Here is a 15,482-nt window from a genome sequence, read left to right as displayed (position 1 = left end):
TTTCTGATCATCTTGAAAAAAAAAAAGTGAAAACATACAAATCCCCATCTCAACCAAAACTATGACCGTGTGTAACTCGATCATTGGTAACACTCAACTGAGAGAGCACCTAGAGAAGTTTCACCTCAAACGATCGGATGACCCAAGCCTTTATACAGTGGCGTATCTAGGGGGGGGGCAAGGGGGGCACGTGCCCCGGGCGCCACTCCTTGGGGGCGCAAAAAACGAAAAAAAAAACGAAGAAGAAGAAAAAAAAAAGAAAAAGAAAAGAAGAAGAAGAAGAAGAAGAAGAAGAAAACGGCGTCGCCCGGATTGGGGGGGGGGGGGTGGGGGGTGGGGGGATAGGGGGGAATAGGGGGGCAGAAAACCAAATCAAACAAGATAAAAACAAAACATGATGATGACGCGGACAAAATTACAATGTTTATTGTGTTCACACAAGAATTCCACGTTTTGTAAGCTGAAATATAAGAAATTTCGGCTCGCTCGCTGCGCTCGCTCGCCAAAATTTATATATATCAAAAAAGAAGAAAAGAACAAAACGTGATGATGACGCAGACAAAATGACAACATATATTGTGTTCACACATGCCATCGTTAGAAGGCAAAATGTTACACGGAGTAGCCGCTGCAATTTCTTTCGTTCTGAAGCGATCGCCGATTGGATCAAAGAGGGCGCCAACGGTTTCGAACATGGGGGGGGGGGGGCGCAAAAAACACCAAATCAAACAAGATAAGAACAAAACGTAATGATGACGCGGAAATATACAAATTTCGGCTCACTCGCGCTTACTAATTTAGAGTATTTTTTCAAGTCCTCAGTTTGTTGGTTTAAATCGTTATCTATAAGGCCGTCAATATATATATCTTGATCATATAGAATTGTAAGATTTAATGAGCAAAAAATGACAAGAATTCCATGTTTTGTAAGCTGAAGTACAAAAAATTTCGGCTCGCTCGCTGCACTCGCTCGCCAAAAATTTATCAAAAAAGAAGAAGATAAGAACAAAACATGATGATGACGCGCAATAATATACAAATTTCGGCTCACTTGCGCGTACTAATTTAAAGTATTTTTTCAAGTCCTCAGTTTGTTGGTATAAATCGTTATCTATAAGGCCGTCACTATATATTGATCTGAATTGTAAGATTTAATAAGCAAAAAATGACAAGAATTCCATGTTTTGTAAGCTGAAATACAAAAATTTTCGGCTCGCTCGCCAAAATTTTTCAAATCTAGTACATTTAAATCACCCTCAAAAGACCTCTTTTAAGTGCTTGAAAAGGCATATCATGTGGACTTTTTTAAAAGTCCCTACCGGGATGGGGTTGGGTTGAACACTTTTTCAGAAAAAATTAGGGGCGCAATTTTCGCGCTTGACCCGGGCGCCGTTTTCCCTAGATACGCCACTGCCTTTATACCCTATCAGACCCTCAATCAAGCTCAACACTAACTTTTCATGACGTGTAATCGGTCCATAGGATCTCGGATTCTGCCTGCTATCGTTTGACTTATCTCTTTTACGCTGTTTCCGCTATTTGTGGTAATAGCAGCTCTTTTTGTATCTCTTCTGTGAGATATAAAGATGTTTTATTTTTTTAAGATGATGATGCTGATGATTGGAAATGACTCAATTGATGGTTATCTTATACCTGGTTTTGGAGGTCTTTTTCACATTATATCCCTCACAAATTATTTCTCGTCCTCTGATCGGTCGAGGTCATTGAAAGTAATAAAACATATTTCCACCTTATGAAAATCCTAGTCCAACCATTTCCCTATTCAGGGAAATAGCAAGTACTTACTTGATATATATTATATGTAATATATATATGAATAAAAACTTTCTTGTTCGATCTATACAGATGGCGTATTTGAGACTCACTTATATATACATATATATATATGTGTGTGTGTGTGTATATATATATAATATATAATTTCACTTAAGATGACAGAGGCGTACGGTAGGAATATCAGCATCATATATATATATATATATATACGTGTGTTTATTTATATGTAATTTTTTGTTTTGCTTCGTTTTGATACCGTCATTGTCAAGACTCCTGAAAAAGGCGGAGGCCGCTAAAATTTCGAGCCAAATGAACTCATTCTTTATTGGCCAAAAATGCATTACCAGTTTATTTCTTCATTATCAAATCCCGCTACCACGGCAATTGGTGGCCCGTTGCATCTAAACAAAAGAATAAGGACATGAAGCGAGATGTCGCTGAGTGGTGGATGCGATGTTGTGGATAGATCTCACAGTGACCACACGAAGTGCTCAGCTCGGGTACCATCTGCCATGTAATTTGCTTTGTGAATATTTTGCGACGAAATGACCGTACGAATTCGCAGCGCGTGATGTCGCAATTGCTTTGCAACATAATTTTACAAATTCTGTACTGCACGTGTATTATTGACACGTGTATTTGGAATGTCGTCATAAAAAGTGACGTCATTTTCTAAATACAACATAGGGCGTCAAACATGCCAATATTCCGAAAAGTTGCATTTAGGAGACATTCATATTGTAACCACACGAAACTCTTTCTACAATCATTAGAGGATAGGCCTACAGGAGAGCCATGCATTATCAATTAATATAAGATGAAAATTTAGATTACAGCTATTATTTAGCTATCCCGTTCTCATACGAAAGCTTCAGGTTAGCCCCTTTTGTATCAATAGGCCAGTATAGGGCCTACATGCATTTCGATGATGTAACATCATACTAACATGACCGGGTATTGTGTCCAACTGAAACTGGTGTCAAGAATGGCTTTCTGCTCTTCCCACCTCCCTGCTTGAACTAAAGTACGGCCGCGAACAAGACTAGGAAAAATAAATATATCGATGACACATTGCCTCTCTCCAGATAATGTTACTTTCGAACATTTGCGGCCAATAGAATTTCGATAATCGGTCGAGAAATATTAGGTGTACTGTATAATGCCGTAGAAGAAACAGCCACAGCAGTCGCCATTTATCCCTGCAATTTGTCAGTTTACAGCAGAATACAAATAAAGAATATGTATTATGATCAGAGATGGGTTCCCCCGGAAATCTATAGCATTGGCAGTACATGTACTAGTACTAGACAGTACTACGTAAATGCATAGTCATTGGGGCTGCACCGACCCGACCGGTCGTATCATCATCACTCGGCCGAACCCGGTAGTAGTAGTGTGTGTCTCTTCCGCAACATCGCGATCTACCGTGTTAGCCTGCCTGGATACACTGAACCGGCGAGAGACATAATAAACTTGTGCTGTTGCGAGGATAACGTGTATATCCCTCATATTTATATGGCCGTTACAGAATCTGTCTCAGATGTTTGATTGACTGCAGTAGCATTCCGTTGAGTCGTTTTGGTAAGTAAAAGGGCAGATGCGTTTAACTGTGCAGGGAGGCTCAGGGACAAAATGAGATTGAGTTGAGGGCGCATGCAATGAAAAAGTACATTCAAGCCTTTTTCCCCCTTCGGTATGGTCACGTGAACAAGTGGAAAGCCAAGAAGAAAAGAATGGCTTGTCGTGCATGTAAAGATACGACGTGCCCGCACGTCATGCATGTTCAGTGCTCTCTGCGGCTGTGAGGTTTCGGCGACCGGTCGAGATTGAGAGGTACTGTCCTTTCTTTTTTTATTCCAATTTAATGAGGTATTGATACATTTCCTGACATAATTTCATCAGTGATAGCCATTTTACATTCTTAATGAGACATATAATCTTTCATTTATGGAATATAATGGACGGAAAGCCAGGTAATCCGTCTCAGAAAAGGGAAGAGCACGTGTCTTTTCATTCATTCTCCATTTTCCATTGTTGCAACTCCGTCGGTCTGTCGTGAGCTGTAAAATGTATGAATGCATTGGCATTGCGTACATGCCTAGCTATGGCGTTGCGTTGGATTGTGTAAGAAATATATCTTTAATTTTATTTAACTCTGGATCACTTCATGCAAGGAGAAGTTGACAATATGATGTTAGAAAATGCATAACATATTATGATTATTGAGGTGTAGGCTGTCTTGAGGATTTGTACACCCTCGAGAACATTGCTTTGAAAAGGTGTTGGTTGAGCTTCTTGCTTGTCAAGTTGTAGACCCCCTAGTTGTAATTTTAAATTTAAATTGGGCTGGGTGGACAGAGTGCACCAGAGGACATGGTCATGTTGGTGGAGGTTTTTAAATTTGTAAGGGACCTAGTTCTACTTGTCTATTCATCAGGGGCTTCTAAAGTGGTTACATACTTGCAGCCTGCTGTTGACTGGGAGCATATCCTCTGGCATCTTAGCCATATGGATATGTATGGTAAATTTAATTAGTTCTAGATCTTCTTCCTGTTCAGTACAGTCCACCCCAGTCCGGGAAACCTGCTCATAAGGACTGCCCCCCGTATGAGCACTGCCCCGCCTCATGAGGGGTACGCCTCATGAGGCCTCCCAGGGAGGGCCAAGAAGCCCCCCATTCACTCTTTATACATCTCACATCTGATGTATGAATTGTCGCAACTTTGCACAGTGGTTTTTTGTTATGCACTTGTCAATGTAATGACGCACCCCACTACCCCCGGACATGGGTGCGTCATGGTCATTTTTTGACTGACCACACAGGGTTTTTGACGGACAAAACGCTGCAAGTGACGAACACCACAGTCACTTTTTTGACGGACAACACGTTGAAAGTGACGCACACCTCGGTCACTTTTTTGACGGACATCCCCGGTACATTTGACGCACCCCTGTAAATACTGAAATGATTTTTGCATACGTTTTATTCACGCAATTTCATTTTCTTTTGGTTCGTAAACATAATTTGTAAAAGTTTCGGCAAGGGTCCCTTACCATGGCCCTGTAAGCACCGTACCGCCATTCACCGTACATCACGCTGCAGCTACGATATTCCGTACAGTAGTATACTGTGCATGCAATCCATACATGACAATCACATGTGTGCAGATGCGCTGTGTGTGCGCGGCCATTGCTAGTGCGGTGGATGCATACTGCTGCAGCGCAGGTACACACCATGCCACGGCATTCCCGCGAGTAAGTACATACAGCCTAGTCGCTGTACGTAGAGATTCGCACAGCTAACAGCGTCGCGCGTCTGGTTGGGCTATCCAGCGAGCAGAAAATGGCATGCTGCAGGCAGTTTCTTCTGCTGCCGCTTCTATACTGTCAAGAATTCGCCTTTGTCACCACAGATTTCATGGGTTTGTTGGAGGGAAAATGTAAGGAGAAAGGGTGGCTTTTAAATTATGTGCTTGCCAGATTCTGGCAAGCATTTTTCCCTCTTATTCCAAAACACTTCCCGAATTTGATTTTCACTTGCCGCGGGACACCGGTCACTGTAATTTCACTCGCGGTACGTGTATCCGGTACTGAAAGCGTGCAAAAATGCGTGCAGTTTTCCATAGCCAAGTGACGTACCAGGACGCACCCCTCGGTTTAAAATAATGCGTGTTATTTTCCATAGCCAAGTGACGTACCATGACGCACCCCTCGGTCAAATATTTGACCGACAATGATGGGATTTTGACGCACCCCTCGGTCAAAAAATTGACGGACAAAGCTGGTAAAATGACGAACACCTGGGTCACAAATTTGACGGACCAAACGAGGAAATGACGCACCCATGTCCGGGGGTAGTGGGGTGAGTCATTACATTGACAAGTGCATTACACAAACATGTCCACTATCCATGATGAATATTGAAAAAAAGAAAAAATTCTGTTTTTTTTTTTTTTCAATAATCCAGTTGGAAAAAAAACAATTTTTTCTTCTTTTCATCATGGATAGTGGACATGTTTGTGTACAAAAAATCACCGTGCAAAGTTGCGACAATTCATACGTAAGATGTGAGATGAATAAAAAGTGAATGGGGGGCTTCTTGAGGCCCTCCCCGGGAGGCCTCATAAGGCGTACCAGGGGGCCTCATTAGGCGGGGCAGTGCTCGTACGGGGGGCAGTCCTCGTGAGCAGGTTTCCCGGACTGACCCCACCCCGGCCCCTGGACCCTGGTGCATCGTTGTACTGTAGTGTTGTGAACTTGTCTAACTTGCATTAGGCATCTACGATGTTGCAATTTTTTTACATGTGGCAAGAACTTGACCACAAGTGGCAACCTTGTTTACTCTAATACTGTACAATAGCAATGCCCTAAAGTATGAATGATGTTGCTACATCCATGATATCCATACCTTCATTAATAGATTTCAACAAGAATTCCATATGTCTAATTTTTGCCATACCACTCTACAGTCTACACTTCCCTACCCTGGTCAGCTCAGCTTATTTGGGGGGGGGGGGGGCATTCAATGTACAATTTATGGAAGTCTTATTATATTTCTACATACTGTAAAACCAGAAACATTCATGGCATGAAACTTTCATGAATTGGAGCTGATTGCCTTTTTGTTTGCATGAAACTTTCACAAATTGTCAAAGCTACAGGCATTTGCTGCATTGTGTCGACAAGCTCTGTCGTGGGCCTTTTCCTTTCACAATTCTTCGCCTGTCACAAAATTTGTGGAAGTTTTATGTACTTACAAAAATTTTGTGTTTTACAGTATTCACCCAGTACCTCCTAGCTGGTACATGTACAGATATGATGTTAAGTCAAATGAAAACAGAGAAATTCCATACCTCATTAGCATTGTGCTTATTCTTGAAAAGAGGTGAACAGTGAAAATTACAAGTGTATACAAATGTGTGTAAATCACTCTGCTACTGAGTGAGATGGAATCACATCTCGTGTGAGAATTACTCGCAAGCTTGTAGATTCTTTATTCATTCATTTCATTTTTATTTCAGTCTATATATTGTCCATATCATGGATATTTGGTTTGTTCACATGCCGTTTATAGAACAGAAAAATAAACAATACACAATTTCATGAACAACATTCACGAGACATATTAAACATAAGAGAGGCACCTTTTTGCCAACATTATAAAACAGAAAAACATCATATATCAACACCAATTTTCAAACATTCAACCTATTAATATCTCTTTATCTTTAACTATAAATACAACAAAATATGAATGATTAATTTCTGTATCTTTCTGGCACAATATACAAAATCCTGCAAATTATTCATCCATAATCACCGAATGGAATAGAATACACAAACAAAAAATTCCTACTCTAAATCAATCTCCTCTTCCTTCTCAACATATTTCATTAGTCATAAAATAATAAACATCATCAGCTACACTAATCCAAAACCTTCCATACAACCTCCAGCTCAATCTATACATCCCCCAAACTTTCCTAAACCTTACCGCATTATCAATCAATCAAATCAATCAATTCAAAAAATCCAGTCAGTATCATTTAAAAAAAAAAAATCATCTTCTATAACAAAGAATTCCATACATTCTCACCAACCTCATCATTACATCATTCCTTTTTAAACCCTATCAATCAAATTAATCAATTCAATAAATCATTATCATTATCATTATTTATTTTACCTACATACTGTACAAAATCCAAACCTTTTCACCAACATCATTACTACATCGTTCCTATTTAAAACCCTATCAATCAAATTAATCGATTCAATAAATATTATCATATACCTACATACTCTGTATCATATACATATATCTATACAATGCATTACATGCACATGAATAATATTCCAATGACATGCCAGTAAACCATTTAAAAAAAAAAAACCTGTGTTTATCGACATTACAAAAACATAAGAAAATAAAATTCAACACATCTTTCATCATCATCAATAATCCATTAGCTTTATATCCTGCAGAGACCCGGATGTAGACTGTGAGTTCAGCGTGTGATGATATTGGAACTGAACATGCAACACTGAATTGTTGAGGGTTACTAATTTCCATGTCTTGGGGATACCATAACACAATACATATGAAATATTCTACAAATCATTTAATAACCGGAAGGAATAAGGCACAAAAGAGTTCAGGTAACGGGATGTTCTTACTCTGATTGATTTTATTCTCCTTCCACTCCTCAACATGCTGTATTGGTCATTGAGTGGATGGGTATAATCTGCTACAATGGATCGGGCTTTATTCACAGCCCTATCTTTACAAACATTGTTTAAAGGACAAGTTCACCTTTATAAACATAAGGATTGAGAGAATGAAGCAATATTAGCAGAACATATCATTGAAAGTTTGAGGAAAATCAGACAATCCGTTCAAAAGTTATGAATTTTTGAAGTTTTTGTGCAGTACCCGCTGGATGAGAAGACTACTGCAGTGTATGAATAACTTAGATGTCACATGCGTACAACAATATAAGGAAAATATAAAGAGAATTTCACAAAATTCCATCTTTTGAAAAAAGTACAAATTCCCCTGACTCCTTACCGACAAATGTTATGGGTAATATTATTCCCCCTGCCTTTAGAAAGAGGCAAGTCAAGTGCTCTTTTATTATGCGAAAAAAGTGAAAATATGTTGAATTTTCTTTTACATTTTCTTTATACTGTTGTACGCATATGACTCACAAGCTGTAGTAGTCTCCTCATCCAGCGGTTCCAACACAAAAATGTAAAAAATTCATAACTTTTGCATCGATTGTCCAATTTTCCTCAAACTTTCACTGATGTGTTCTACTAATATTGTTGCATTTTCTCAATCCTTATGTTTATGAAGGTGAACTTGTCCTTTAAGTCAACTCTGGCCTCGGTTATTTTTCCTGCCTGTTTTACAACTCTGTGCACTTTCACCAAATCCTTTTGTTTCGCATTGTTAAACCACACAACACTATCATGGGTAATTGTGCTCTGGATTACTGATGTGTAAAAAAGCCAGAGGATTTTTTTCATTCACATTCACATGCCATGTTTTTCTTAGAAACTATCAATTTACCGGTAAAGCGGGGTTCCCACTATCGTGCGATCCATTGCGAACGCCACGATTGGACATTCGTAACTGATCGTGGAAAATTTGTTGATCTCGTCTGAAATTTCACGTTTGGATACGAGGTTATGCGAGTCAATACGTGTTGGTACGCTTAGCTGCGATATGGTCACGATTGGTCTATTTCAAGCGATACGATCTGTCACGATCTGGTCTGCCGTTCAAATACGATCCGACAGGATTGCCCTGATTGAGTTCACGATTGGTACCGATCTAACATGACCATTACGATCAGGATCCCCGATCTGGTACGTGCAGCAACGTACTGATACGTTCTAATACGAATACCGCGAACCAATACGGGCTGCTGAGATAAGATACGATATCTTTTACGATCGGGATCAGAAGCGACCCCCATTTAAGGCGCGATTGGACCCGAATGGGAATATTATAGTCCGGCTGACGATGTATTTCATTGTTTCCCTTAGATTATGAAGAGTGATTAGGCCTATTAATGTTATCCACAGCCATTGATGATGGCAAGGCTTGACAAGTTGACGATGATGACAACGTAACCTTTGCAGTATTGCTAATGAAGATTATGTTATCAGAGAGAAAGCAGCACCCAGGCCAGCCATAACCTCAGATATTCCCTCGTCTAATAGTAAACGTAAAGAAATTAACAGATTATTAAATCGACATGGTCACCCTCCCCCTTCACAAAAAAAAAGAAATGAAATAACGAACCCAAATGTATAAGATCAGATGATTGCCCCTCTTCCCCAGGCAAAAAAAAAACAAACAAAAAACCACGGCAAGACAAAATGACCTTTTTCTCCAATACATGAAGAAAATAATTATATGATGAAATGGAAGCTAGGAAAGAGGATGGGATCATTTTAAATGTTATGTAACATAGTATTATGTGTTATATACGCTCGATATAAGAAAGTTTGCCGAATGGATAGTATTCCTTGTGTTCGATTTCATATTCGCAAAGTGTATGTATCATATGCCTTTTTATTTCAAAATGTCGTTATCTCATTGGTTATTAAAAGTTTGGTTTATTCGGCTTGATTTTAATAGTGTTTTACTTCACAATGTTTAACATAACTGATACACACACACAACAGTAAAGTGACTCCCTAAACAAAATGATGTCGCTTTTAAACAAAAAAGGAGGTTTACGCAAAATTATTTCGTAGGGGTATATTGCTACACTTATTGAATAACTAACTGTGAAAAATAATAAGAGTGATCTTCATTGTCATAATCATACGAGTGATCTCACATCCACGACAATGGTCACTTTTACATTTGCAGTAATAATGAGAGTTGAAAATAACAATTTTCCTCTAAAATTATGCTCTACAAAACATACAAAAAAAAAGACATTGAAAAGTGTCAAAATAGATGTAAAGGGGTCAAACGATGGCTGATGAAACAACAACTCTTAATTACTATGTACAATACACAAACAGCAGGATACTGCACCCCCAAAAAGAAATACTCTGTAATATATTTTTAAAAATTAACCATTTGCCTTTGATATGTACCCATTCAAGCACGATTCATTAAAGTATTCTCATCTTTGTACTGACGTTAGTCAATACGTGCAGACATACAATTGCCATTTTATTTTTGCTCATTTTTTGTTTTCGTTACAAAAGTTATCCCATATCCTGTTTTGTGTGTCTGTATAATGGTAATAGCAACTCATTAATGAAAACATCATTAACATAATGTATGAAAACATCTAAAAATCTGTAATACATCTTCCATTTTATGAAACCATTAAAAACATGATTTTGATAATGTACCTTAAAAAATACGACAATTAAACCCCACACCGTCATACAATTTACCGTTTGGAAATAATAATCTAAAGATGCAGGCTACCACCTATCAGAATACAAAATAAATCAATTTATGTGTAAAATAAGGGCAAATGGGCAAAAAATAATGATAATAATAAACGGAAGTGAAGTGACAAAGTCGATCCCGATCAACACGATTTAGAAGCACGATTAGAAGAGATTCGCTGCGTCTGGATACGATCCTAGACGATCTGATGCGATGATCACGATCAAAAACTAATCGTGTTAATCGTAGAAAATTTTTGAACCGTCCAAAATTTTCCTACGATTAACGCGATTGCCACGATTGACCTTGAGATCTGATACAATCTGATAAGACCATCACGCTTGCTGCACGATTAAGACCACGATTTCAATCGTGGCGCCAATCGTGATAGTGGGAACCCCGCTTAAGATTAGACTAAGACAACTGAGATAAAAAGAAAGACAGGTACTGGTATACATGTATATTTAGGATTACAGCTCGTTATTCCGAATGTTCGCTATTCCGAAGGCTCTTTATTCCTAAGAGTCGTTATTCCGAAGAGTCGTTATTCCGAAGGTTCATTGTTCCGAATTTCATTTTCGGATTAACCAATCTTTGGAATAACGAACCTTCGGAATAACGCCACAAATTTTTGGATTAACGAACCTCTAGGTATAGGGAATTTGCGTGTTTCGGATTAACAACCCTTCGGAATAACGAACCTTCAGAATAGCGAATCTTCAGAATAATGAACAGCACCCATATTTAGAGGCATTTGAGTGTTTGTTCCACTTCAATAATTTGTCACTGTCGGGAAGTTGGTAATGGCCGCTTCTTGGTAAGCAGACGATGCCAGGGTCAAGTAACTGGCTGGTGGTTCATTCTTTTCTCACTTGATCTATCATAACACATTGAATGGGCCATCTTACTCACTTAGTTCTACAGTGTAGAAATGTCGTGTCACAATGCACTTGTCAATTGTAGTCCCGACCCCTGGGTACCCCGGGATGGCCAGGAGTTGCATCTTACCCGGCCAAGTCCTGGTCAAGTCCCTGACAGGCTGGGCAATATTTGTGTGGAAATCTCCAGCCACGTCTTAGACGGGTCGGGCATTACAATGTAGTTGAGAAGAAATCCATGACCAACTCCCCAACAGGCTGGGCATCATTTGAGGCCCTCAAAAATATTCCTCAATAAAATTATTGTCCTCAAATCCAGGTATATTCCCAACCAAACCAGGCAAAATAAATTAACTTTCCCTGATAAAGCCTGGTATATTCCCAGCCCGCCCTGGCAAAATAAGTGAATCTCCCCTGACAAACCTGGTACGGTACATTGTATATTCTCGACTAGCCGGGGGGAATCCCTGGCAAAGTTGGATGCAAGTCCCGACCATCCCTGGGTGCCCAGGGGTCGAGACTACAATGGACAGGTGCATAACTAGTGACAAAATTTTTTGGAAGAGCTGTCATTCAGTTGCATTAGACGTCACGGTCATATTCCACAGATTGTGTGTCAGCTTAGGGAAAGATACACGAGTGTATTTCACATAAAATTTTTATTTTTCAGTTTTGGGGATCAGTGGAGGTTAGAGGTCAAGGTGAAATATACAACATCTGTAGTACATAGAGAGAAGAACAAAATTCAGTTCAAAACATATTTGAGAGCAATAAAGAAATTCTCAATTTGAGATGATTTGAAATGGGAGTTGAATATTATTATGAACTGAGTTTGCAAGTCTCTAACTTTTGCATCATTTCATTTGCTGTCAGATGTCTGCGAGTAATTCTGAAGACCGGACATCACCAGCTGCCAAGAAGCGGAGGCTCGAACAAGAGTCTAACAGTATCGACCAGAACTCAGTCAATTCTAACACAGTGAGTAGCGTAAAAATCATATGTACCTGTCTACTGATGAGGGTCAGCATTTGTTGTGCAAAGTTGTGGCGAGCAAGATGCTCTGGAAATGAATATGTGTGTGCTTGTGTTCATGTTGAGTATGGATCAGGCTAGCAGAATTGACTCAAGTGATGAAGTTGTCATCCATAAGAAGGTTTTCATGAGACTTAAATGGCCCAGGTACAGTGCAAAATTTGCCTGCTGAATAGATACGCAATACTTGGTAATGAATTGTGTACAACTTCTGTCAGTTGTGTTAATAATAGGGAGCTTTAGATTTTAGACGCGCGGACGTTCAAAGGGAAAAAAACATGATCTGAGCGTGCACAGAAGCGCGGGTCAAGTTGACGCACGCTTCTGCGCACGCTCAGATCATGTTTTATTCCCTTTGAACGTCGCGCATCTAAAATCTAAAGCTCCCTAATTATTATATTAGGAACTTCTGTGTGACTATTTAAAACTTGTGACGTCCACTTTTCTTGCAAAAATGTGCTGCATGATTCCCTGAACGGAAAGTAAGATTTCATCTTTGATTTCTTGTCTGTTGTAGGGTGTCATGGCAAAGAATGGCGGGCAGAGTGAAATTGACGAGGGGCTGTACTCCAGACAGCTGTAAGTATCAAATTCATTCCATTCCATTCCATTCCAGCAGGTCTAGGGCTCACCCTGCATTGACTATTGCATTTGTATTTAGCAATGGTTGAGATATGATTTTTTTTTTCATTGTATAGCACATTGTGGGGAGGAAGAATTTCCCACAGAAAAGAGATGAATTTCAGTTGCCCTAGAGATGTACTACTCGAAAGTTGATGCAAGTGGCAAAGGAAATTAAACTTCAGTAAAAGTTTTATCTTTAATTCTTTTTTCATGTTATGTGCATTATTTATGTCACAGTGTTTCAAATGAGTGAGAAGGAAAAAAAATGAGAAAAGTTGAAAAGCTTAAAAGCACTTTCCTGTGGATAAATAGAGCACCCGATTTCTGAATCTTGAATGTTAGTCATGATGCCTGCAAAGGCTGAATATAAGTCATGTACTGTTTCTTTGTTAGGTATGTGCTGGGTCATGAAGCCATGAAACGCATGGGCCAGTCCAACGTCCTGATCTCTGGTATGCGTGGTCTCGGAGTGGAGATTGCAAAGAACGTGGTCCTCAGCGGCGTGAAGTCGGTCACCATCCATGATGAGGACGATGTGGTCATTCAAGATCTTGCCTCTCAGGTCAGTCATGAACAGCATTCCGTGATGCACTTCATTTTGTTTTAGGTGTGGAGAAGTTCAGAACTCACAGGGCCAGATTGTTTACAAAATGATGTATGGGTGTCATCCAAAGGCTACACACTCGTCCAAATTGTGACATTGTGAATGTGTACATATTAAAATGTTGAATGTTGCATTTTTCTAAATTTTGACCCTTTTTTCCCATCTGTGTGCCATATGCACTATTTGTCTCCATTTCATAAGAGCCATGTGACTTTCATTTGACTAGTGGATATCTGTCATGTGTTATCATCTTTATTGGCTTATCACGTGTTATCTATTGATGGAATTTATGCCTGGAGAGGTCAAGGAACAGATTTTCAATTACAAGTAGATCAAACTTAGATGTACAATTGTATGTATGCTTGTGCAATGAGGGCATGATTTGCTAGAATATACTTAATTGTGTGTTTTTATGCACTTTTTGTGTGAATCATTGATCATGAATGTCTCACTCGTGCTCTATAGTCCATGGGCCAGGCCAGATATTGGTACCATATGAGGTGGCAAAACCTTTTTGGTGTCATTTTGTTTGTCGGGCATAGATGTGCTTATTAAGCTATGACAGCATTTCCAAATGAGTACAGTAGCTTAGTCATAGTAAATGAATTTTTAACCAATTTGGTCTCGTTGTTATATCCCTATACTTCTGAATCGAAACTAACCGCTATACAAAGAAGAGCACTGTCTTCTGTATGTTCCATAGAGCTGTAAAATGCAGCTCTATGGTATGTTCACAGGTGTTCTATTGTAAACGCGGTGCGCTTAGTCTTTATTCAAGGCAGCGAAGGGAATATCCAAAGGTTATGATGTCCACAGCGCTTAGTCTTTATTCTAGACGGCGAAGGGAATATTCAAAGCGTATGATACAGTGTATATCCTTTTATCTAAAAACAACAACAACGACAAAAGCAATTCCTCGTGAATTTTACCGTATCTTTCAATCATTTATCATTTTCCGGCGAAAACGCTACGGTGAAAACGCTGATACCACGCCAATGTCGCTTTATTTCCCTCCAACAATATAAGATATGCAAAAACAATGTACCGGTACACTACAATACATTATAATGAATGATATTGTAAATGAACAGAGTGATTTTTGTTTAAAACTGATGTATTTGTTGATAGGGTAGTATAAAAACAGTATAGATAATCCCTTTTATGAGGAACTTTAGATATGATAACGGTACATTGGTCTAGATAAAGACTAAGTGCACCGCGTGACAGCTGTGGACATCATAACCTTTTGGATATTCCCTTCGCTGCTTTGAATAAAAACTAAGCGCACCGCGTTTACAACAGAACACCTGTGGACATACAGAAGGCAGTGCTCTTCTTTGTATAGCGGTTTAGTTTTGATTCAGAAGTATAGGGATATAAAAACGAGACCAAATTGGTTAAAAATTCATTTATTATGACTAAGCTACTCATTTGGAAATGCTATCATAGCTTGATAAGCATATCTATGCCCGACAAACAAACTGACACCAAAAAGGTTGTGCCACCTCAGATGGTACCAACAACCCATTTTTCGGGTCTTGGCCCATGGACTACTAGCCTCGCTGCATCAAAGTGTGGACCATGTTTTGACTTCCGTAGAATATGGTTAACACCATTGATG

General features: G+C 39.2%; 1 protein-coding gene across 1 annotated transcript in view; it reads left to right on the top strand.

The window, feature by feature from the left end:
* Positions 1-3,209: 3,209 nt before the first annotated feature.
* The window catches only part of LOC139743779 (ubiquitin-like modifier-activating enzyme 1), a 43,681-nt gene continuing 31,408 nt past the window's right edge, over positions 3,210-15,482 (top strand). Inside the window, exons 1-4 of the mRNA XM_071654233.1 lie at positions 3,210-3,378; positions 12,475-12,579; positions 13,151-13,212; positions 13,651-13,819. Of these exons, the coding sequence (XP_071510334.1) occupies positions 12,475-12,579; positions 13,151-13,212; positions 13,651-13,819 (336 nt within the window). The 5' untranslated portion in view covers positions 3,210-3,378. The remainder of the gene's footprint in view (positions 3,379-12,474; positions 12,580-13,150; positions 13,213-13,650; positions 13,820-15,482) is intronic.

The sequence above is a fragment of the Diadema antillarum genome, unplaced genomic scaffold (assembly GCF_040938485.1).
Source record: "Diadema antillarum isolate AM-2024a unplaced genomic scaffold, OU_Dant_1.0 seq00001105_RagTag, whole genome shotgun sequence".
NCBI classification, from domain to species: Eukaryota; Metazoa; Echinodermata; class Echinoidea; order Diadematoida; family Diadematidae; genus Diadema; species Diadema antillarum.
The sequence above is the reverse complement of the archived record's forward strand: the minus strand, read 5'-3'. Positions and strand labels throughout refer to the sequence as shown.